Here is a 24,638-nt window from a genome sequence, read left to right as displayed (position 1 = left end):
ACTTCCATTCAGGTTGTTCTTTTTTTAAGATTTACTTATTTATTTGTCAGAGAGAGAGAGAGAGAGAACACAGGCAGAGGTAGAGGAAGAAGCAGGCTTCCAGCTGAGCAATGAGCCCAATGCGGGACTCGATTCCAGAGCCCCAGGATCATGACCTGAGCCAAAGGCAGACACCTAACCAACTAAGTCACCCAGACATCCCACTTCCACTCAGTTTTTTTTTTTATTTTCATTTTATTTTTTTCAGTGTAACAGTATTCATTCTTTTTGCACAACACCCAGTGCTCCATGCAAAACGTGCCCTCCCCATTACCCACCACCTGTTCCCCCAACCTCCCACCCCTGACCCTTCAAAACCCTCAGGTTGTTTTTCAGAGTACATAGTCTCTTATGGTTCGCCTCCCCTCCCCAATGTCCATAGCCCGCTCCCCCTCTCCCAATCCCACCTCCCCCCAGCAACCCCCAGTTTGTTTTGTGAGATTAAGAGTCATTTATGGTTTGTCTCCCTCCCAATTCCACTCAGTTTTAACAAACCTGTCAATGATTCACACTTGAATAAAACAGTCATCTGAAGTTTAATCTCATCAAATTTGAAACTTCAGGCAGGATCACTAATCATTTGTTCCTCTGCTTTGCTTTTATATAATAGATACTATGGTCATAGTGCCTAAAACAGTCTTTCTACAACACCTTGGACAGCCTATCCTGATGGAGATAATCCAGTATCAAGTGTATGTACATGTTTCTTTACAGTGCTACATAAAGAAGGGAAACAGGCTATTTTAAATCAACCCAACAAAGCTAAAATCAAGTTTTAACCATGGAACTGCTTTCCCCCCTCCCAAATAAGAGTCTTCATAGCAGATGTTACTACATCTGGTTTCCCTTGCTTTTCTCCAGCTGCAGAAACTAAAACTCACTCAGAATCAGTGACAGAATATAATGGGAGTTTGCAAATGCTGACGAAACCCTTCTTCCCAACTACTTTCTTAAGATGCCAAGAGAATGGTTGGGCAAGCTCCACCAGAGAAACTTCATTTCCCAGATAATTAGCAAGGAATTGCTATTGAGATCACCAACTTCTTAGCTTTACTCTGCAATGATTTCACATGAGCACCTGATTTAAAGTTTAACTCTTTCTCCATCACCAAACCTGCGATGTCACAGAAATCCAACCAGTAGTCAAAGAATAGCTAGAAATAGTAACTACTGCAGGAGCTGTTTAGGTAGCTTTCATGTGAGATAAATAATGCATGAATCAGAGAATAGAAGATGTCAAAAATAGATATTGATTGGGTTTCTGCAATTCTGAATGCATTATGAACCATCTATAGGTAAAGAAGCATGACTACTAGTTCTGTGCTGTACCTAGCAGATTGTTATAAAATACCAATGTACTGAAATAAAAGTGGGAAGTTAATTTACTCTTCATGAATATATGACATAATAATAGCAACAAACACATGTCCTGGGACTGATAATGTTCCTGATAGAAAACTCAGTTCATTGCTAAAATTAACAACATAGGAAACAACAGGTGTTGGCAAAAATGCAGAGAAAGGGGAACACTCTTTGCACTGCTGGTGGGGATGCAAACTGGTACAGCCACTCTGGAAAACAGTATAGGTTCCTCAAAAAGTTAAAAATCGAGGGGGCACTTGGGTGACTCAGTTGGCTCAGCACCGGACTCTTGGTTTCAGCTCAGGACATGATCTCAGGGTCGTGAGATTGAGCCCGTGTTGGGCTCCACACTCTGCATGGAGTCTGCTTAAGATTTTCTTTCTTGCTCTCTGCCCTTCCTGCTTGTGCTCTCTCTCTCTAAAATAAACTGATAAATCTTTAAAAAAAAAAACGAAGTTAAAAATAGAACTACCTTATGATCCAATAATTCCATACTAGGTATTTGCCCAAAGAATACAAAAATACTGATTCAAAGGGGATACATGCATCCTGATGTTTATAGCAGCATTATCAACAATAGCCAAATTATAGAAAGAGCCTAAATGTCTATCAACTGGTAAATGGCTAAAGAGTGTACACATACACACATACACACACAGACACACACAAGTGCAGACATGTGCACACACACCATGGAATATTGCGCAGCCATCAAAAAGAATGAAATCTTGCCATTTGCAAAGAGGTGGATGGAACTGGAATGTGTTATGCTAAGCGAAATAAGTCAGAGAAAGACAAATACCATATGATTTCACTCATATGTGGAATTTAAGAAACAAAACAGATGAACATAGGGGAAAAAAAGAGGCAAACCAAGAAACAGACTCTTAACTAAAGAGAACAAACTGATGGTTACCAGAGGGGCGGTGGATGGGAGGAAGGGTTAAACAGGTGATAGGTATTAAGGAGGGCCCTTGTTGTGATGAGCATTGGGTGTTGTATGTAAGTGATGAATCACTAAATTCTACACCAGAAACTAATACTGCACTGTAGGTTAACTAGTTAGAATTCAAATAAAAACTTGGGGGGAGGGCGCCTGGGTGGCTCAGTGGTTTAGGCCGCTGCCTTCGGCTCAGGTCATGATCTCAGGGTCCTGGGATCGAGTCCCGCATCGGGCTCTCTGCTCGTCAGGGAGCCTTCTTCCCTCTCACTCTCTCTGCTTGCCTCTCTGCCTACTTGTATCTCTCTCTGTCAAATAAATAAATAAAATCTTTTAAAAAAAAAAAAACTTGGGGGGAAAAACTTAGTTCATAATAAAAATGAAGTGTCTTATCTATTGTAAAAAATATTTTTTAAAAAAGATTAAATAGGAAATTGGAAGGGGAGATGAACCATGAGAGACTATGGACTCTGAAAAACAACCTGAGGGTTTTGAAGGGGCGGGGGGTGGGAGGTTGGGGGAACCAGGTGGTGGGTAATAGGGAGGGCATGTATTGCATGGAGCACAGGGTGTGGTGCAAAAACAATGAGTACTGTTACGCTGAAAAGAAATTTTAAAAAAAGATTAAATAAACCAAACATAATTTAAATTATTTAAAGAACATTATTTTTCACCATATTCTTAAGACAGTTTAAGTAAAGTACAGCATTCTCATGGCAAAATGGGGATTGTTAGAGTAAATATTCAAACTTTCATAATATAATATAATAATATAAATATTCAAACTTTCATAATATAATGAGGAATACTTTTAAAAATTTGATCAGGTTGAGTTTGCTGAGTCCTTAATTCCAATAACTTTAATTTAAAAATTTGAGAAATTAAGTTAAAATAGTTTTTTTAACAAAGTAAACTCTGATAGCATTACTGTATGTACTACAAAATTTGAAATGCAAAATGACTCCTCTCTTAATCCTTAGCAATTTCAATGAACAGCGTATACATAGATGATATGATCAACGTGCTGGCCTTTCAGTTTCTTGACTTTCTTTCCTCTAAATATCTTGCCTTCTTTACTTCAGCCACTCATGCCCATGGTCATACTCTAAACCTCATAATTTACCAATAACTGTAACACTTCCATACTTTTTAATTTTGTGCATCCTACTCTCTGACACTCACTACATCTTTCTGGTTCACACCTTCTAGTACTCCTACTCCAACAATCCTTTGACCTTTTCTTGGAACCTCCAATTCATTGATACTATTGTCTTTTCACTGTCTCTCACATCCTTGATGTCTTTTTTTCCTTAGCAGTTTAAAAAACATTGTCACCCATTATAATCTCTTTTTGCATAAACCTTCAACTCTCTGGCCCCCTCTGGTTTTGTTATATTCATACCACTTAGCAAAATCATAAATCTCATTAAAACCAATTTTTGCCTTCTTTGTACCAGTACTGATGCAGCCCTGCATAAGTGGAATTAAAGCACACAACCACACCAACCATTTTGAATTTATGATCATAAACATCAGAAGGTGCTTGATGTTGCCTGGGAATCATACCGAACCTCTTTAAATAGTTCACTCTCCTCATCTAGATGGCTATTTTGTACTTTCTTTTTCTCCTCAAACCTCCAACACTGCTTTTCCAGTCATCCCAACTAATAGAAGAGGACTTCTATAGAGTCCCAATACCAGATCAACCAGAATTTCCATTTACATACTCTGGCTTCCCATCTGTAGATGCACTAACCTTGCTCTTATCTAAAACTAATGACTTCACTTGTGCACTGGAGCCTATCCACTCTCTCTTACTCAAGAATATCATTTCAGCAATACTCTCTCTTTCCTACATAAATTTTTAAAAAATTCTACTGGAAAATTGCAGACTGCACAATGCTGCTATGTCTTCCATCTTGATCCATTGATCCCTGCTTTCAAGCTACTCCCTCCCACCTTGAGTTGTATGCTATCTTTGCAGCAAATCCCTAGCAAGAGTTGTCTATACTGTCTCCAATTCCTCTCCTTCTATTCTCTCTTAAACACATGTCACTCAGACTTTTCATTCATGTATTTCCATCCATACTGCTCTCAAGATCACCAGTGACTTCCATTGTCACATCTAATGGCCAAATCTTGGTCCTCGTGGTTTTTTGCTGATTCATAGCATTTGATATGGTTGATCACTCTCCTTCCTTTTTGACACATTTTCTTTGCTTAGCTTCAGGACACCATTTTCTCTTATTTTGTTTTGTTTTCCCATTTCACTGGATTTTCTTTCTGAGGCTTTTACTGATTCCTCCTCTTCTTCATCATCTTTGAGTTGATGTGACTTAGGACTCAGTCCTTGAAACTCGCCTCTTTTCTATTTACAATCACTCCTGTCCTAAGTTTATACTGTCTTTATCCAATGGCCACTCTATATCTGTGCTGAAAAAGCAAAAAAAAAAAAAATCTAAAAGCTAACAAGTATAAAACTGAACTCCTGAACTTTCTCCCCAAATCTTCTCCACCTATAGCCTTCCCCTCCTGAAATTATGGAAACTGAATCTTCTCAGTTGCTCATACCAAAATCTTGGAGTTATTCATGACTGTTTTCTTTCTCTCACACTCAGCATCTAATTCATCAGGAATCCTATTGGTTCTACCTTCAAAGCCTACCCACAATTTAATTCTAACTACCCCTACTCTACCACTATGTTCTAAACCACCACCATCTCTCTCCCAGTTCATTGCAATAGCATTTTGACTGCTTTTACCCTTGCCCTACTTTAATTAAGCTTATTCTCAACCTGCAGCCAGAGTGATCCTTTAAAAACCTAAGTCAAATCTTGTTACAGCCTTGCTCAAAACTCTTCAATGACTCCTTATTTCATTCAAAATTTTTAAAAAATGGCTTAAAGAGTCCTGTATGACCCCCACCATTACCATTATAATCTTATTCCTACTCTTCATCCCCTCAACTCATTCCACTCCAGCTCACTAGCCTCCTTACTGCTCCTCAAAACTGCTAGGCATGCTTCTGCTTTAGGGATTTTGATCAAACTGTTTCCTCAGCCTAGGACACTCTTTCCCCAGATTTTGCATAGCTAACTTACCTCCCCTTTCAAGTCTGTGAACAAAGCTCATATTTTCAAAGAGGGCTATAACTCATTCTATTTAAAACTTCAACCAACCCCAATTCTCCCCTAGAGAGAGAGGGGAGAACCTCACCTAGCTCTATTTTTTCCATAACACTTCCACCTTACCACCTTTGTACAATATAATTGACTTCTTTATCATGCATATTGTTTATTGTCTTCCTCCATCCACATTACCATACCCTAGAATATAATCCCCTTTCCAAGAGCAAGGAACTTTCGTTTTTTTTTAAGATCGTATTTATTTCTTTGACACACAGAGACAGAGAGCACAAGTAGGTAGAGAGGCAGGCAGAGGGAGAGGGAGAAGAAGCAGGCTCCCCACTGAGCAGAGAGCCCAATGCGGAGCTGGATCCCAGAACCCTAGGATCATGACCTGAGCCCAAGGTAGATGCTTAACCAACGGAGCCTCCCAGGTGCCCCAACTTTGTTTATTTTTAATAGATGTATCCCAAGCACCTAAAAGAGTCCCTGACACAGAATAGACATGCAATAGCTATTTTATGGATGAATGAATGAAGAAATGAATGACATAATCTTCATGTGTGTATGCCCTGCTCTACAATAAAATTTAAAGCTCTCAAAAGGTACCCACAGATCCTAGCATAGTATTCTGAACACAAAAGACACTTTATATTTTTCAGTAACTAGTTCCTGAGTTTTGTTTTTTTTTTTTTAAAGATTTTATTTATTTGACAGATAGAGATCATAAGTAAGGAGAGAGGCAGGCAGAGAGAGAGAGAGAGGAGGAAGCAGGCTCCCTGCCAAGCAGAGAGCCTGACGCGGGGCTCGATTCCAGGACCCTGGGATCATGACCTGAGCGAAAGGCAGAGGCTTTGACGCACTGAGCCACCCAGGCGCCCCGAGTTTTTTGTTTTTTAAAGAGAGCACAAGCAGGGGGATTGGCTGAGGGAGAGGGAGAAGCAGGCTTCCTCCTGAGCAACCCTGGGATCTCAACCTGAGCTGAAGGCAGATACCACCCAGGTGCCCCTAGGTCCCAATTTCATCAATTCCTTCAACATTATTCTTTGACGAACTACCGCCGTCTCTATACACTTTCTGGAATTACTATTATTCCTTTCATTTTTCCATTCAAAATGTTAAGTTTTTATTGGTTCTTAAAACTCTCTGTACAGGGGCGCCTGGGTGGCTCAGTGGGTTAAGCCGCTGCCTTCGGCTCAGGTCATGATCTCAGGGTCCTGGGATCGAGTCCCGCATCGGGCTCTCTGCTCAGCGGGGAGCCTGCTTCCCTCTCTCTCTCTCTCTCTGCCTGCCTCTCTGCCTTGTTGTGATTTCTCTCTGTCAAAAAATAAATAAAATCTTTTAAAAAAAAACTCTCTGTACATACATATCAAATTGAGTCACCACCCAGAGTCTAGTTACTGCATTTCTGAAAACTTCATCATTAAAAGGCAGAATACCTAAAGACATTCTAGGGAAGCTCCTGTGTAGTGCTTGTCTCTCCTACTAGTTTGCTTATTTCTAATTCCCCCTCCTAGTTTTTCCATAATTCTGTGAATAACTGGAACAATTCACTACCTAAGTAAACCTGTTTGCTCATATTCATCTAGCAAGACTTTCCGTTTCAGAGACAGCATACCAAGTACAACGTATCAGAGGAGGTACAACAGAAGACTTAGAATCAGGAACTGGCCCTGCCTGTACTAGATTATATGGCCTCAAGCAATTCCCTTTACTTGTCCGCAGTTCAATTTTCTCACCTAAATTCACGATCAGGTGACCTGCCTCATTGAGCTGCTGTAAGGATAAATGCAGATAGTGTATGAACAAGCTTTGAAGCCTGTGAGCTTCGGCACAAACAAAAGGTACTATTATTCCCCAGAAGCAATGTAAGTTTCATTATAACAATAGATGATGCTGATTTAGCATGGAGTGAAAAAAATCTAAATAAGATTAAGTGATCCCCAGAAATGCTATGTTGTAAAATGATCTGCCATCTGTTTATAAAAATTTAGAAATTTCAAAACAAAATTGTAAAAGCAGACTATCCTAATGATCAGATGAAACGAGCTAACATATATGAAAGCACTATATAAACTATGTACCGGTATATACATTTAAAGGTTTTACTATTATACCTAGCTAGTAATTTTAAACTTCCAGATATATTTTCAGGCAGAAGGCATGGAGGAAATATTTAAACTTTACTGTTCTTATTAAATACAAAAATGACAAAAATGCCACTTTGATGTTCTTTAATTCAAATTTTAATATTCATTAAACAAATCTTGAATGCAGTGGTTGAAATTACTTCCTAAAATGCACACTTAGTTACTACTGAATACAATAAAAATTTCACACATATACCCAAAGGCAAAATGTAACCCTTTTTAAAAAATTCAGTCAACATGTGTTTTAAAAATGTGCTATGGCGGGGCGCCTGGGTGGCTCAGTGGGTTAAGCCGCTGCCTTCAGCTCAGGTCATGATCTCAGGGTCCTGGGATCGAGTCCCGCGTCGGGCTCTCTGCTCAGCGGGGAGCCTGCTTCCTTCTCTCTCTCTGCCTGCCTCTCTATCTACTTTTGATCTCTCTCTGTGTCAAATAAATAAATAAATAAATAAAAATGTGCTATGGCAAGCTAAATTCAGGCTAACAGACCAGTAATAGTAATGGTACATACAGAAGAAATATAAATGGATGCTATATAAAATATTTTAGAAATTAAATTAACATTTACTAGTATAGTGAACAAATATGTTAGTGACAAGATGTATTAAAATATTCTGCTATGGTTTCAAATGCCACCAGCTTACCTCAAATAGAATGACATTTCCACATTTGCCTTTAGTGTTTACATATGTATTTACAGCTAATATTTTTTATGCTTTCTGTGCCTATTCATGAATCTGCTTAAAATACCCACTAAAATAATATGAATTCAATTAAAGGGGATAATTCATTTAAAAACTCTTTTGTGAAAGGTCTTCATCAGTCCACACTATACTGCCTACCTCTCATCTGTCAGCTAGTTCCTGATCCATTCAATATTTCCATGAGAAATATTTTTTCATCAAGTTTTCTCCACCCTTATTTAGCTTCATTCCTTTGTCCATGCCCAAATGGAACTGCATCAATGCTAATGTGACCCAAATTACAGTATTCCTACTTTAAATCAAGAGCCTTCCTAATCAGGGCACCTAGCCGGCTCAGTCAGTGGAACGTGCGACTCCTGATCTCAAGCTTGATCTCAGTGTACCCCACACTGGGTGTAGAGATTACCTAAAACCAATAAAATCTTAAAAAAAAACTTCCTCACTGGACAGAAAACATTACATGTGTGAGTTCCACTGCACCTATTTTGATGGAACATGAATCCATGAGACAAATACCACTAATAAAGAAAAATATCTAAAAGGGGCATTCCTTGAGTTTTATGTACATTTAAACACTGAAAGCACTCTTGAAAAAGAAACAACACATAGAAGAGCAATTATTCAATTCAATGGAACTAAATCATAAAGACTAAGAAAAGCTTTGGACTCTAGCAACATGGAGATTAGGTAAACATCACACAACCTTATGAAAAAGAACATGTCCCTAAGATAACAAAAACTTGTTAGTCTTTTGGTATGACAAGGACACATCTAAAACAACTGAAACATAAGAAAGTATATATGCCACACATACTTCTATCAACTAAGCTCTGGAGCGGTTACTACACTCTTCAGAAGAGGTCAAGGTGTTCAACATGTGCCCATCATGTGCCCATCATCAAAGTGACCATTCTTGCAGGACGTGACCGGCATTAAGAATATGATGTTCCATTTCTTAAAACTGTAAGCTGAAAAATCGATTCAAGGTTCTCGTCACAGAATAGAACACTTCACAAAAATGATTTAGGGCTACACTCATCAGTGTGCTTTAACCCAAAAGCCATTTTCTCTGTCAACAAAAGCTGGTTTAGCTTATGGAAGACAGTTATTTAGGGGACCTAAGCATAGGAAAGCATGTTAAAAGCAACAACTGGCTTCATGCAGTTTTCCAGGTTTTGATCTGCTAATAGCTGTAATGACTAATATATCCATTAAGTATACAGATCTTTCCACAGATAACATAAGAATAAATTCAAGCCAAATATACTGCTTTAGTTAATGACCAACATGATCCAGTACACTACTGTTAGCTGTAACATGTACGTTCTATGTCTGCTTGTGCTTTATTCACTTTAGATATTTCCTATATGAAACATTTAATTTCAGATTTAATTCAACCTTAGCATGTTTTGAGGCTATCACCCCACCAGTGAATACTCATAAAACATAAACACAATTTAATAGTAGAATAAGCAAAATATATTTAGACAGGTAAAGATGCTATAAGCATTTTAAAATGCACTGCAAAGTCTAATTAATGTTACTTTAATTTTCCATAATTTTGAATTGCATACATCATTTGCTGTTCCTTGCATTAATGTGGGTTAGCTGAGAGTTAACCACGTAACATTAAAACTCTACCTACATAATCTGGGAGATAAGAAAAATAAGAATTTGTATAGTTCCTGGGACGCCTGGGTGGCTCAGTTGGTTGGACGACTGCCTTCGGCTCAGGTCATGATCCCAGAGTCCCGGGATCGAGTCCCGCATTGGGCTCCCAGCTCCACAGGGAGTCTGCTTCTCTCTCTGACCTTCTCGTCGCTCATGCTCTCTCTCACTGTCTCTCTCAAATAAATAAATAAAATATTTTGAAAAAAAAAAAAAGAATTTGTATAGTTCCTAAGATCACTACTTTCCCTTTGATAAGTAGCCTTGTACAGATGAAGAGTATGTACTTACTAAATATTTGTTGAAATGAAGTGACAAATGAAATAACTTGGAAAATATTTTTTACATATATGTATGTATGTTTATAATGTTTGTAATACTAATATATTATATTTGTATATAATAATGCATTATATGTGCACATATAATGTATATAATAACACATAATACATAACTATATATGTTCATATATTATCAGTTAACATTATATATATACACATATATAGTGTGTATGTTCAAACTGAATATTCTAATTGGCTTATAAAATGAGACATAAAATCTGTGTACTATGCATAAAATGTACTATGCAGTAAATTTTTTTCTATGAAAAAATTCCCCTTTTGTCATCCTCAAATAAAAACCTAGAGGCTACTCATTAATTTCTTTACAAAATAAATTTAGAAGTTTAGCAGATCACAGGCTATTTTCAAAGCAGCAGGCTTATTGTTACTATTAAACATTTAATTACACATGTTTGCAAATAATCTTGCAAAGCAAATCAAACTCTAAGCTTGAGGATCTATTTAAAACTCTAACACAAATGAAAGAAAGCATTTTAACATGGCGAAAAACCTTGTTTTTTAATCCACGGTTGCACATTTTACTACAAAAACATGTCTTACAGAATGACTAATTTTATGAATTTTTAAGGGCTCATATCATAAGGACTCAGCAAATATGTCAAAGAAAAGATACTAAAGTCAATTAACTATAGCCATTTTTGAGCAGAAATACCAGTTTTATTCCAATCTCCTCTTGCTATGTATTGTATTTATAACATGAGTAATTCTGTACATTCATAAAACTAAAATATCTTATTTTATATCTCAGTAACTATTTTTAGTTGAAATTTTCTAGTATTATTCCAAAAACTAAAAAAGAAATCTATCATTTACCGATACAATGCAAGGCAGATAGCAGAAAGGAAATTGAAGTGTTCAACAATGGGTTATGTGGCAAAAAATTTGTAACCATAAAGATTTCACAATTTAGCAAATGTAATGAAGGGGATAGGTATATGGTTTAAGGACCCTAAGCTAAAGATAGCAGGATTCTAGAATGTAAGCTCCATGACAGAAGAGACTGTTGTCTTCATTCTGTTTGCAGCAACTAAAACATTGGCACCACATAGTATACCCTACACCAACACACACACACACACACACAGAGTAATAACAGATCTAATCATAAGATCAAAATGATTGTGAAGAGGTTTTTATTTTATTTTAAATTTTATTTTAAATTTATTTTATTTTATTTTAAAGTAAAATTTATTTAAATTTTATTTATTTTATTTTATTTTAAATTAAATATTTTATTTTATTTTATTTTATTTTAAATTGAGTTTTCCAAATGTCTACAGATTGAAGACAACACTGCAAAAAAGATATTCACGAGGGTCTAACTATGTCCTGTGGAGAACTGTTTCAGTTGAAGTACTCAAGTTTCTGTAAATAAATTTCCCTGGATTGAATTTAAGAGGGGAATCATATCGTACCCTTTTGTTCATAGTGTTATATGGAGCAAGCCTTCAGTGTCTATATGCTTATTATCCTTCCAGAAGGATCAAGGCCTAACATACATAAATAATAACATTTTAAGGATGGTCATATTAAAGTTTTTATATAATTTTTGTGAATTTGGTGTGCTTTAATATGGCACTAAACTCAACATTCTTAAAATGAGTAATATGTAAATTGCACCTATGTAGCCTATTACCTAAAGCCAGTAAGAGAAAGAATAATTAAATGATAATTATGCCTGGGGCGCCTGGGTGGCTCAGTGGGTTAAAGCCTCTGCCTTCCGCTCAGGTCATGATCTCAGGGTCCTGGGATGGAGCCCCACATCGGACTCTCTGCTCCGCAGGGAGCCTGCTTCCTCCTCTCTCTCTGCCTGCCTCTCTGCCTACTTGTGATTTCTCTCTATCAAATAAATAAAATATTTTTTAAAAAATGATAATTATGCATATGTTTTTAAATGTTTTTGCTTCAATATAGCAGAGTATCTCACAATTGATACATAATGTAGATAATGCATTCAGTAAATATAATAAATTTATTCCAATATTGTTTGTGATGTTATTAGTATGCTCATTTAGACAAGTAAGTAAGAAACAGACTTCTTCCAAAATAACTAAAAGCTCAGAATCTAACATATTGCTGTAAGCCATAATGGTTATAACTGTGAATCCAATACACCTTTTATACAAAACCATAAACACATGAGTGGAAAAATAGCACAGATGTTCATCTCTAATGCAATTTCCATTCAATTTCCTAAGTGCGGTCCCTGTGTGCAAACTAGCTTAACGTTATGTTTAGCTTGCAAATTCTTTTAATAAATAATGAATGCAATAAAACTAGGAGATCAATGGCAAGCTGAGAAATCATAAAAAAAGCCTTTTGTGTTCATGCTGTTGCCCATTTTCAAACTTTAATCCAGAGACAGATCAATATCACTTTTTTCTCCTTTTTTAACTCATCACATAAATAGCAGATATACTAAATGTAGCCTAAACACTGTTATGAGCTAACAGTTGCCAGCAACCTAATAAGATCATTAGCCACAATGGCAACTGAATGTTTTATATCTTAACATACACACTACATTATACACTATTAAGCAGTCAACTTGTTTAAGAATAAAATGTTTATATAGCAATAAAAATACTGTATTTCATTATTTTTAACTTTCCTATACTTTCAGTAGCATAATTACAAAGTTTTCACCATGATTTGCTCTAATAAAATAAATAATTTTAATGGGTCAAGATAGTACATATATATGAGTAGTTTATACCTCAGGGATCCTAGATGAAAGGAAATTTTATTCTTCAAAATTAATTACATCTGAAAGTAATAAGTTATTCCTTTAAATGGATGGGGGGGTACATCATGTAAATTCATGTTGCACTGAATGGCTCTTTAGATTATCCAGGAAAAAAGTAAATCATAATACTTAGGTATTTGTGCTGTGTTTTTATTCCCAAGCTATACATAGAAGGGAGGAGAACCCTCTTCTTATCAACCCTTATTGGATAAACATGCATTTTCTGTTTGAATGATCAAAAGTAAACTGTCACTAGGGGTGGTACTGATATCAAATAGTATAAATCCTAATAGCTGGGAATGATTTTACGGTAGTAGGCTTGTCTTACTAATTCTTGCCTATTCATAATATTAGAGCATCTTCTGTGGGGTTTCACTAAAGGGAATATCAAGAAGTCACTCTTTGTTTAAAGATATATTTCAGTTCAAAACCCTAATTTCATATATTAGATTTTGATAGCTTTATACGTATACTGTGAAAAGTTTATGGCATGATTACAAATGGTTTTATAATGGAATTAAAATTTCAAGATTAGTATATTTAGTAACTGCATACCTTATGTAACTATTTCCTAGCTTTTCAAAGGAATGGCAATTTGTGCAAAGAGTTCTGATGAGGAATAAATGTGTGTGTGTACATGATTGTACTTATTTAACAAATGTGAATTAAGTGCCTAAAATATACACAATATTAGGCTTAATGAAGTTTTACAATGAATATTACTAAAGTTAAAATTTACTCCTTAGAAATTATTATTACAAATTCAGGTTTTTTTATGTAATATTCAGTTCTTTTTTAAAGATATCATTATAGGTAGTGATAAATATATCCATTTGCTCTTTACTTATATTCAATTTAGTTATATTATATTCATATTCTCAATATAATAATTTCATCAACGCGAATAAATAAGTTAAGCTCTAAAGAAAGATGTGGCAAAAAATGATCATGAACACATTCCCATGTTTCAAGCAAAATTTGAAAAAAAAACACTCCTGTACATAACTTCATTAAACTTCATTATAAATTTCTCTTTAAACTTAGACTATAGATCATAGCCTGTATCTTAATCTTCCAAAAGTAGCCTAACTTTGGAGATAAAATTTCTCCTGAAGAATTTGAGACCTCAACAGTATCAATTAACAGTGTTTCCTGTTTTCCTATTTTAATAAAACTGACAAAATTATGATAAAAAAACTGTAAATGCTGCAAAGAGGAACTACCTCTAAAAGCTGGCTTATTTTAATATATATTCTTCAGAAACTTGAACAAGAGAAAAATTGAATCTCCTTTTAAAAATTTGTATTTTCAAATATCAGAGATTAACTAAAAAGTTGTAACACCTACAACATTCAATTCAAAATATTTCCCAACAACTGACAGAACTGACTCTCTCCTAAAACCAAGGTAATGAAGCTTTGGGTTAAATGATATAAATTATGGTCGCCATGATATTTAATGCAGGTAGGTAATAAACTTCACTAGAGTTTTTAAAAAGTTTCTTTTGGTGTGCCTATGCTTTTCTACAGTTTGAGAAATTAAATTATAAAAGTAGCATTTATGGGCGCTTGCGTGGCTCAGTGGGTTAAGCTTCTGCCTTTGGCCACGATCTCAGGGTCTTGGGATTGAGCCCTGCATTGGGCTCCCTGCTCAGCGGAGAGCCTGCTTCCCCTCCTCCCAACTCTGCTGCCTCTCTGCCTACTTGTGATCTCTCTTTCTCTCTCTCTCTCTCTGTGAAATAAATAAGTAAAATCTTTAAGAAAAAAGTAGCAATTACTGTTACTGAATGATTTACAAATAATTACCCAGGATATAAATAACTGAAATATACTAAAATGAAATAAACTTTTCTAAGATTTTCAGCTTTACAAAGTGAGGAAATGATGAATATACAGTGGACAGTCTACTTTCTTCCTACTAAAAAGAAATACTAAATTCTGAACGAGCTCTAAATCCCTTGGTAAGAATATATTACAGCTGCATTAAGCCAACAAGAAGCTTATTAGTAAGGATTTAAAAACTAACACCCTTCTGTAATCAATTTGGATTCAGCATTATTCTATTTATAGTGACACTTTCAATGTGTCCCAATCATATATTACTTATTCTCATTTTTCCTACCATGATTAAATATTAATGTGGGGGTACTTTTAAGCAACTATACTATACTTAGGTTTTAATATATTAATTCCAACCGTTTTGGAATAGCTAATATAGCATGAAAATTAAGAATCTTTCCCATGAAGAAACTCATGGGATGATATTGATTTGATATTTTTCTCTGATTCCTACATAAAATAAAATGAATTTAGTTGTTCTAGCAGAAAATGGAAAAAGGGATGCTGCCACTTTAAAAGCTTCGATCTCTTTGACATTGCTGGCAGTATATGGGAACATTAATGCATCTGTCATGATAACAAGCTAAGAATAACATCTAGACATCAAACCGAGCAGAGAATCCATCTGAAGTGATTCATTCAGATCTGTCTCATTGATTTATTAAACACAGGGCAACATCTGCAGCCTCACACAGTCGCTTGGTGAAATTAATGCAAGATCAATTCAAATGGAAAAAAGTGTAAAAGAGATAAATCAAAACACAATTTGCATGCAGTTCCACAATCAGGCTTATTGGGTGCAAATGCTCAATTTCCCTTCCAAAGCAAATGTGTTTAAATATTGTTTTATCTTTTTAGAATTGTGTGATCTGAAGTGACAGTGAAGAGTTTTGCAGGTTGAGATGGTGAAAGGGAAGAAAAGGAGGGAAAAAAAAATGCTACCAAAGACCTTTTGAATATGCAACAAGAATACATTAATACCTAATTGTTTTGCTTTTGGGGAAAGATTTGATGTCCTTTCTCCGAAAATAATATTTTCAGTTTTGGTCCATTAGGGTGGTTTCAATACATATTTGAAATGTATAGAGTGGATAAACCTAAATCATTTGTATCTCTAAGTGCACCACATGAAGTGACCCTGAAGATCTAGACTGTCAAATGAAACACAATATATTGTGATTAAGGTTTCTCACAATTATATTTGCCTGCTAGAAGCACTTTTAAAGCACATAGGGATTTCATTCAGACAGAATAATATTACTTAAGAAAGCATCAAATAATTCAGACAATATTTTTGACAGGTATTAGGGGTTTCTTGTGTGAAACCACATAAAACATTAATGTCTGAAGACCATCACTTCCTAATTATTGGAATACTATACATTGAGGGTAATAGTACACATACATATCCAAAGAAATTCTCCATCATAACGTGCATCATATCTTTAATGTAATATCTATCACCTAATAAATGAGTGTTTGGACAAATATTGAATCCAACTCAAGTATTTAGATAAATTGGTTATGTAGAAGTATACATTTAAAATGAATGTACATGTGGAAGTTCTGTGCACTGGCATAGGACTAAAACATTTTAATTATAATCTTTACATCATTCTAATAAAAGACAACAATGACGACTAAGTAACTGCTTTTAATAGACAAACCGACCATCCCCTCATTATCCTATGAAATAAAATGTCTGCATTTACTGCCCAGATTAATTTCTAAAATCTTTTTATTCTGCAAATGTTGTCATACAAAATATTAGCCCAAGAAAGTGATGCAAGTTCTTCAAAAATTTGCCTTTGTATAAATTTCCTATGAATGAAAACATCAATTTTTAAAGTAAATTGCTATTCTGTGTAGATTATGAACTATATTCATCGAGTGTCAATACAAAGCCAAAATCATTGAGGATTTACAAAACTGTATTTCTTGTATTTGAAAGTATTTTTAAATTATTTTAAAGTCAGAGTTCACATAAAGTTAATCTACGATGGATGCCCATTTATGTTCTGTTCACATGGTCAAACTAACAATCACAATTGGATCATTTAAATTTTAATTTAAAAACACTGAATTTTACTCATTTAAATATATGTTGACTCATGTCCCCAAATACATTCAAATGTTCTCTTAATCATACATTCTTGTTTCTCTAAGGATTCATTTAACTACACATAAATGACTGCATAACATTTAATCAGTTGATCCTCAAATGAAATACTGATCGCGAAATCTAACAATGTTACTTTTATATAGATAGGTAGATAAAAAGAGAAAACACTAAAATGTGCTGGCTGATTTTTCACATGTACTGAATACCAGTTTTTAATTGAATATTACTGAATACCAATTTTTAATTGAATATTTTATTGTTGCATTAAACTTTGAAGAATTTAGTAAGGAAAATCCATTGCATGAAGAGTGAGATTTTTAGGCATTTGCTTTCTGAACCTGCCTTCTCTGATGTTAAGAATTCCAAGCTTTGCTCCACAAGACATTAAAAAGAAAAATTACAGTGCCTTAGCAGAAAAAAAAAAAAAGACCTAAAACAAGATAACTTTCCCATTTGGTTTTAATCTTCAGAATAATCTCCCTACAATTAGTTTCTGAAGTAAAAAAAGCATCAAGGAAAAAAATATTGCATAGTCCTTTGGAATTGCAGGGATGCAAAGTTTGATTTATTTAATAGAACAATGTATAGTCAAGATTTTTCTTCATCTTAACTAGTCTCTAGTAGCAAAGGCAGGTATTATTTTCCAACTTTTCTAAGAAGACAAGTTTGAATATTTTTGAAAATTAGCTAATAACAAAACAGTTAATATAAAGCACTGATAGAGTTCTTGTGACTCTCAGTACTTTCAAAGAAACAATCATTATGTATTTTATTCATTCACCTTTCTTCAGTGCACATTAATAAAAATATGTCCCCAGTCGAACGAACCCAATACCACTTAGTGAGTGGCAATACGTTAAGGTCTTTGAAAATGACCAATTTGAAAAGAGTCTATTTTGTGTCTTCTGGAATAGTGTAGGAAGCATTCCAAATTAGAATACCTAAGTCAGGGCTTGTACTCTCCCTTAGTTAACTGACAAGAGAGGGGAAGAAATGCTTATTATGTAGGAAAAGAAAATTGCCAATGACACCATTACAAATAGGCCTCCCATTGAACAATACATTATGGAAATTTATTCATCAAAAGATGAAGATGAATCTCTTTTCTCAAATAAGAATAGGCTATGAGAGTTTCCAGTCACTGAACGTGTATATACTTTTTCCTTGCATCCCCCTTTAGCCAGAAGAGCTAAGAAGTCATGAGTCCTCAGTAACAATCCTCTTTAGCCAAGTCTCCATTGATTCACCGCTCATTTCTTTGAGCATCTCTACAGGCTCTTCTGATCCATCTTTTACCTCTTATAGCATCATTCTGCTCATATCCTACATCTCTTTTCTCTTACTGGCTTCATGTCTTATCTAACTTATTTTGTCTCTCTTGAGTCTCATTCCTACTTACATCCCTCACCTTTCTTTTCACTGACTAGAAAAGTCATAGAAATAATGTTGATCTAAATAATAATTTCACAATTTTATAAAATCATTCAGATGTTGAGAATGATTTAAGGTACACATTTCTGTAAATAACATTACCTAAAGTCATAAAGCATCCATTATAAGCACTATCATGTTTTGTAGTTTTTAACATGGTTATGAGGGCATTTTGCAGTGATAAAATTTGGTAATGGTATTTTACCATTAATAAGATTTTCCCCAGATATTGTGGAGTGTTTGTTGTTGTTGTTGTTGTTGTTGTTTTTCCTATCTAGAAATTGCACTATAGGTGTATTTCTGGTAGTTTTCCTCATCTTCATTCATGGGCTGCATTCATAGAATATATTTCTAATATTTCTAGAATAAATTTTTACAATCATATACTGTAACACTCGTAACAAACCTATAGAAAATACATGTTAATCAAAAACATACCCATAAAGAAATAAATGCAAAAGGAGACACTGGCAGCATATCTTATACATATTTCTTCTTATATTTTTAATATTCCCCTATCATCTTTATATATGCATACACACAAAAGCAATATAAGCCCCCCAAAAAGTTAGCATTGTAAATGCTATGATAAGGAGTAAATAAAACTTAACTGAATTAAAATAATAACCTAAAAACATATCATACAATAGAGTCCAAAAATAGTATAAGAACACCTGCCTCTTGTTACAAAGTAATTTATCATTTTTCCCTTCAGCAAGTAGCTCTAATAAAAATTAATTAAAGAAAACTTTCTACTTAGAGGAAAGAATCAAAGTCACATTAAAATACTAATCTATTTATTTTTAAAATGAAAGTCGTAGATTTTGCTCAAGGGTTGTAAATTAATTATTAAGGTAGGACAAATTTCCTGTGTATAGTAATTGTTCCACTTTAATAGTGGGTGTTTGTAAGAGAGAAGCAGGAAGGGAGTGAAGAGGAGAGAAAGAGAGGGGAAAGATAGGATTTCAGTTCTGCAATTGTCTAAATGTGTCTTTTTGAATTGGCAACACATGAATTAGATGGCCCTCATCTGAAGGTCCTGGTAACTTTCTGAGTTTGCGTATTAGTAAAGTGCTTTGTGGTCAAAATAAGATTTCCTTTCTACTCTTACAACTTATAATTGCTTATTTTATCAAGGTGGCAGTTATCCTTTGTGTTTGAAGACCACCTATCTACCTTAAGAAAATTTTATCTAATAAACCATGTTTGTAAACCCCAGATATGAATCACCTAGAAGTTCTCATATAAACAGGTTTCTGTTTAATTGCCAGAACACAGGACACTGTGGAGGAAAAAAGGTTACCTTGTAAGTTCTGTAGTATTACCTTATTGTAGCAGTCAGCAACAGTTTGTCTACAAGGTGTCAGTATACCTCAAATCTACATAGTAATTTGGATTTTACAACAGATGTTGACAACTGAGTTCCTTTTAGTTGGTAAAAAGGGGTTCATATGATTTAAAGTTGCATTGTGAGAAAGTCTACCTCTGCAGAAGTTTTCTGCAAAATGATCAACAGTCGTGCTGTTTTACAACAAAATCCTTTGCTCCCTTTAACCTGATGATGGTTTCTTGGTTTGTACGCCAAATGTGTACACGCCTAACAGATGTCACCAGACTGGAGATTGAATAAACGGTACAAAACTAATTCACAGGTCCTTAAAAAAATCAAATAATCTTGAATATAGTTTATTTTACTTTCTTTTTTAAACTTAGAAAGATTAAATACTCTTTGCTTATGGACATATGCCAATGGACATTTATTCTACTGTTCTATGAAGAAGGTACAATTACAACCACAGAAGCTGGTCATCATCATTTAAGAAATCCTCTCTTTGGGGAAAAAGGATCCTTCCAATTTCTGGCCTGGAGAGAAGAGCTGGAAGCATCCTCTCCAACTTCTCCTTAAACCCTCATCCAGTTCCCAACCCTAGCATTTCATGCCCTACATTGCCCCCTGCAGCTGACCCAAAAGGGACGATCCCAGGAAAGTGACATCTGTCGTCGTTCTTTAAAAAATAAAACAAAAAAAAAAAAAAATAAAAAATGGGATCCATCGACTTTACTGTATCCTGAACGGGGGAGCTTTGCACAGCTGGCATATGCACACGCCGTCATAGGTACGCTCTCTCTTGCACGCGCTCTCTTGCTCTCTCTCAATCTCCCTGTCTCTGCTCTCTCACTCATAAACACACACACACACATGCGCGCGCGCACATTCACCCACACACCACCACAACCACCACCATCACACACCCCACCTACTCTCACAACAAACACACATGATGGGGAACGAATCACCCTTTGGGATGGATCCTAGACTTCCGATCCTATCCATCCCCCAAATGCTGTGTTCTGGATTACTAGCTCAGAAGCCCAGTTTCCAGCTCTGCCAGCTTTCTCCCCTAGAAAGTCCCTGGTGTCTGTGTTCAGGAGAAAGAGAAAACCTATTCGACCCGTACGGCCACAAAAGAGGAATGAAAACCACGTAGAGAAATTAACAAATAACCACAAGCAGTCAGTGAGCCATGCAAGATATGGGCGAAAAGCTGTAAAGTTTCAGTAGAGGAGAGCAAACTGAAGTTTGTGAGGGGCTTATCTTAGACCCAAGCCCTGCCACTGAGCGAGGACTAGAAGGGATGGGCCATTACTCCTTCTAGTCCTCTTTCCCCACCGACTTACAGCAGGGGCAAGCTAGTTAAGACACTCTGCAAAGTTGGATGAGAGTGATGAAACATGCAAAAGAGGGCAAAGGCGGGGGGGGGGGGGCAAACTAAAAAATGAACATCTCACCTGGCATTGGTGCAATCGGTGAACAAAGTTTCGAAGTCTTTTCTGGTGATGAGTTTGCAGCGGTTCACCCCAGGCTGGATGGCCCCCAGACCGCGGAGAATCCGGACCTGCTCCACAGTACACACCACGGGGGATATGTCCAGTCTCTTCAGCTTGGTGTATACCGTGTGCAACCCTCCCACCAGGTGCTTCAGGAAGAGATCAAAGACTTGCGGCAGGCAAAACAGTTCCTGACCATCCATCAGGAATGAAGCCACCTTAACACCGTGCATGTCGACCATCCTGCACTCGTTGGTGTTAGTGTTGCCGCTGCCACCGCTGGCTCCGCCGATCCCGCCAACACCAGCGCTGCCGCTGTGGTTATTGACCATGAAACTGTTGATCATATTATGTGTGAGACGAGAAGGCTCTCCAGGAGTCGAGTACGAGGTTTCTGCCCGAAATAAGCCTCCTGGGACGCCGGCTCCGCTGGAAGTTGCAGAGATCACCGGGGGTGCAGAGACAGCCATGGTCATTCAGTCTCAAACCGTAGGTCTTCGGGCCCTGTTTTCTCGTCCTGTCTCCGCTAGGTCGGCTCGCACTCGCTCCCTCACTCTCTCGCGCTCTCTCTGGCACGCTCTGCTCTCTCCAAACTGTTCTCAAGTCTATAGGAGCCAGTCTCACATGCTCACGCTCACCCACCACCCAAGGAACAGCGAGTAGCCCCGACGCGCGGCGGTCCAAGAACCCACCCCCAACACACCCCCTTCTGAGACTGGCAGCATTCCCCAGCCAATGGACCCCGCCCCCTTTGGCTCCCAAGCGCACCGAATGGCTGTTCCCTTCAAGGAGGTGGAGACTCCCTGGCCGGCCTCCCAACTACCTGAGGCCTTTCTGGGTTCGCTGGTGAGGGAGGATGGAGCCTGAGAAGGGGGCGGTACGGTTCCTCAGCTTGGTGCCTAGCTGTCATGCGGGAGAACGGCCAATTATCACGCAGAGCTTCCAAGTGGGAAAGGCTACAAGCCCCTCCCCCTCCATGCCCCACTGGCTTTGAGGTGGGAACACAAAAGCGGAACTCCAGTACTTGCCTCTCGCAACCCTGCGCCACCCTGCACCTGGGTTCAACTCAAGAAAGGGTGGCGGCCGCTCCAATTCCTTTTGCACATTGCTCCCAAACTCTGAGAGGCTGAGATAGCTTCTCCCTGCTTCCAGGAGAAGCACTCGAGTGAGTTCAGAAGTAAACAGTTCCGGCTATCTAGAGCTCTTAGTGTGAGTTCTCCGATACCAGCGCACAGAGGAACCAGCGTCCAAAAACGCACTCAAACCGGAGTTGTAGGTTGCTAACCCGCTCCTGCGCACTGACTGTTAGCAGGCGCAGTGAACCTGTGATCACTTGGGAAAACAGGCTGAGGGACTTCGGTTTGGAGTGGTGGACGGATGCCTCATTTTACAAGTACTTCCATCACTGTCCTGGAATAGACTGAGTCTCCATTCCTTATTTTCAAGATGATCCCGCCCCATCCCTGGCTAAAACTGATAGGAAAGTTTCCCGCATGACTCAAAACAGTCATTACAGAATATGAGAGAAGAGCAAGGGTTTGCTCTCTTCAATACTGCATTTCTTCCCTTGTCTGTGGGCTTTGACGGTACAGTAATTAGAGCTCCACGTCCTGCACTGTAGCTCAAGATTCCTCTTCCCCCAAATGTCAAATGCCCCTGAACGCACTACTAGAGCTAATAAGCAAAATGTCTAGGCAAGGTACATTCCAGGGAAAAGGCATGGTCTTTCCCACACAGCATATGGCAGTTAGATCGCTGTAGCAAAATTGTTTTAAGACTCCTTTTCCAGGTTTTGATTCTCCGAAATCAAGGTAGTTCCTTTCCTGTGTTTCTTTCCTTTACAGGCTGTTATCAGAAAGTGAAATCCATGCTTGGTTTTAACCAATGATATAGCCAAGGCAACTTCTCCAATATCTTTCCAAAATGTACGTAATTTTAGATCCTTACTGAATTCTATCTAGATCTCTTTGTACTTAGCAGTATCAAGAAATAGGAGTGGGTGGGCTTCCCCCTCCCCTCAATAACACATAAATGTCCTAAATTGGATTTTTCTGCCTCTCCCTTCAACATATTTTCTCCTTTTGTCATTTTATCGACCAAGTAGTAAAGAACTACCCTTTGAATTGCCTCATACTGTTATAATGTTTAAAAAGATTTATTTTATTATTTTTTAATTATTATGTTCAATTAGCCAACATATAGTACATCATTAGTTTTTGATGTAGTGTTCAACAAGTCATTAGTTGCATATAACACCCAGCGCTTTATTTAGAGGGAGAGAGAGAGAGCACCAGCAGGAGGGGCAGAAGGAGCGGGAGAGAGAATCTCAGGTGGACTCCCTGCTGAGGGTGGGGCCGGGCTAGATCTCATCACCCTGAGGTCAGGACCCAAGCTGAAATGAAGAGTCAGATGTTTAACTGACTGTGCCACGCAGGCGCCCCTGCTGTTATAACTTTAATTGTATGGAGTTAAAATGCTAAGAAGTTGTAATAGCTGCTTTTAGAATACAGTGATTAGTGACTGTAACATAATAGACTAGAATGCATGCAACCACAAAACACTTTTAAAAGGGAATAAATAATTTTTGCTAGTTTGCTATTGTGGGAAGAAAATGGAGCAAAAAAAAAAAGGACAATTGAAAAGGGATATCAGAGGCAGAAAAATCTTCCACAAAAAGTACAAGTTTTCAAAAAGAATAAAAAAAGCACTGGCAGAAATGTTTTTATTTACCAGTTTTTAAAAAGATAAATCCTAAACTGTGTTCAACACAGAAATGGCTATTAAGCTGTTTGTTAATATAACTTACCTCTGATAACTTGTAACTGAAATTGTTGAATAAGTTTGACTTTACAGGAAAGTTGTTTTCCTGTATTTTTTTCTTTTTTTGGAAATTCCTCTAAATGCATTAAAAATCCTAAGGCCAAGCTACTCCCTGTATATGGCTGCACTCACAAATCCATTTTATTTGCAAAGTGATTTGGAGTTTTCAGCAATAGGACATTTATACATATATTACGATGCTTCAAATTTAAGAAATGCTGAAATATAAAAAGGAAAGGTAGAACATTGGGCTGCAATCCCTATTTTGCAATACTGAAAAACAAATGCACTTTGACAACTTTAGGAAAGAGTCAAACTAGATACGTCTTACATGTTTAATGTGATCTGTCAGATAGGTGGTAATATTTTATTTTATTTTTTAGATAGAGCACAAGTGGGGGGAGGGGCAGATGGAGAGGGAGAGAGAGAATCTTAAGCAGGCTCCATGCCCAGCATGGAGCCCAGTGTGGGGCTCAATCTCACAACTCTGAGATCACCACTGAGC

The 24,638-nt window shown here is 36.9% G+C and overlaps 1 protein-coding gene across 1 annotated transcript in view; it reads right to left on the bottom strand.

Moving 5' to 3' along the window:
- DACH2 (dachshund family transcription factor 2) overlaps window positions 1–21,783 on the bottom strand; it is a 777,815-nt gene extending 756,032 nt beyond the window's left edge. Inside the window, exon 1 of the mRNA XM_045994791.1 lies at window positions 21,275–21,783. Within this exon, the coding sequence (XP_045850747.1) occupies window positions 21,275–21,783 (509 nt within the window). The remainder of the gene's footprint in view (window positions 1–21,274) is intronic.
- Between the last annotated feature and the right edge of the window lie 2,855 nt (window positions 21,784–24,638).

This window comes from Meles meles, chromosome X (genome assembly GCF_922984935.1).
Source record: "Meles meles chromosome X, mMelMel3.1 paternal haplotype, whole genome shotgun sequence".
Classification (NCBI taxonomy): domain Eukaryota; kingdom Metazoa; phylum Chordata; class Mammalia; order Carnivora; family Mustelidae; genus Meles; species Meles meles.
The sequence above is the reverse complement of the archived record's forward strand: the minus strand, read 5'-3'. Positions and strand labels throughout refer to the sequence as shown.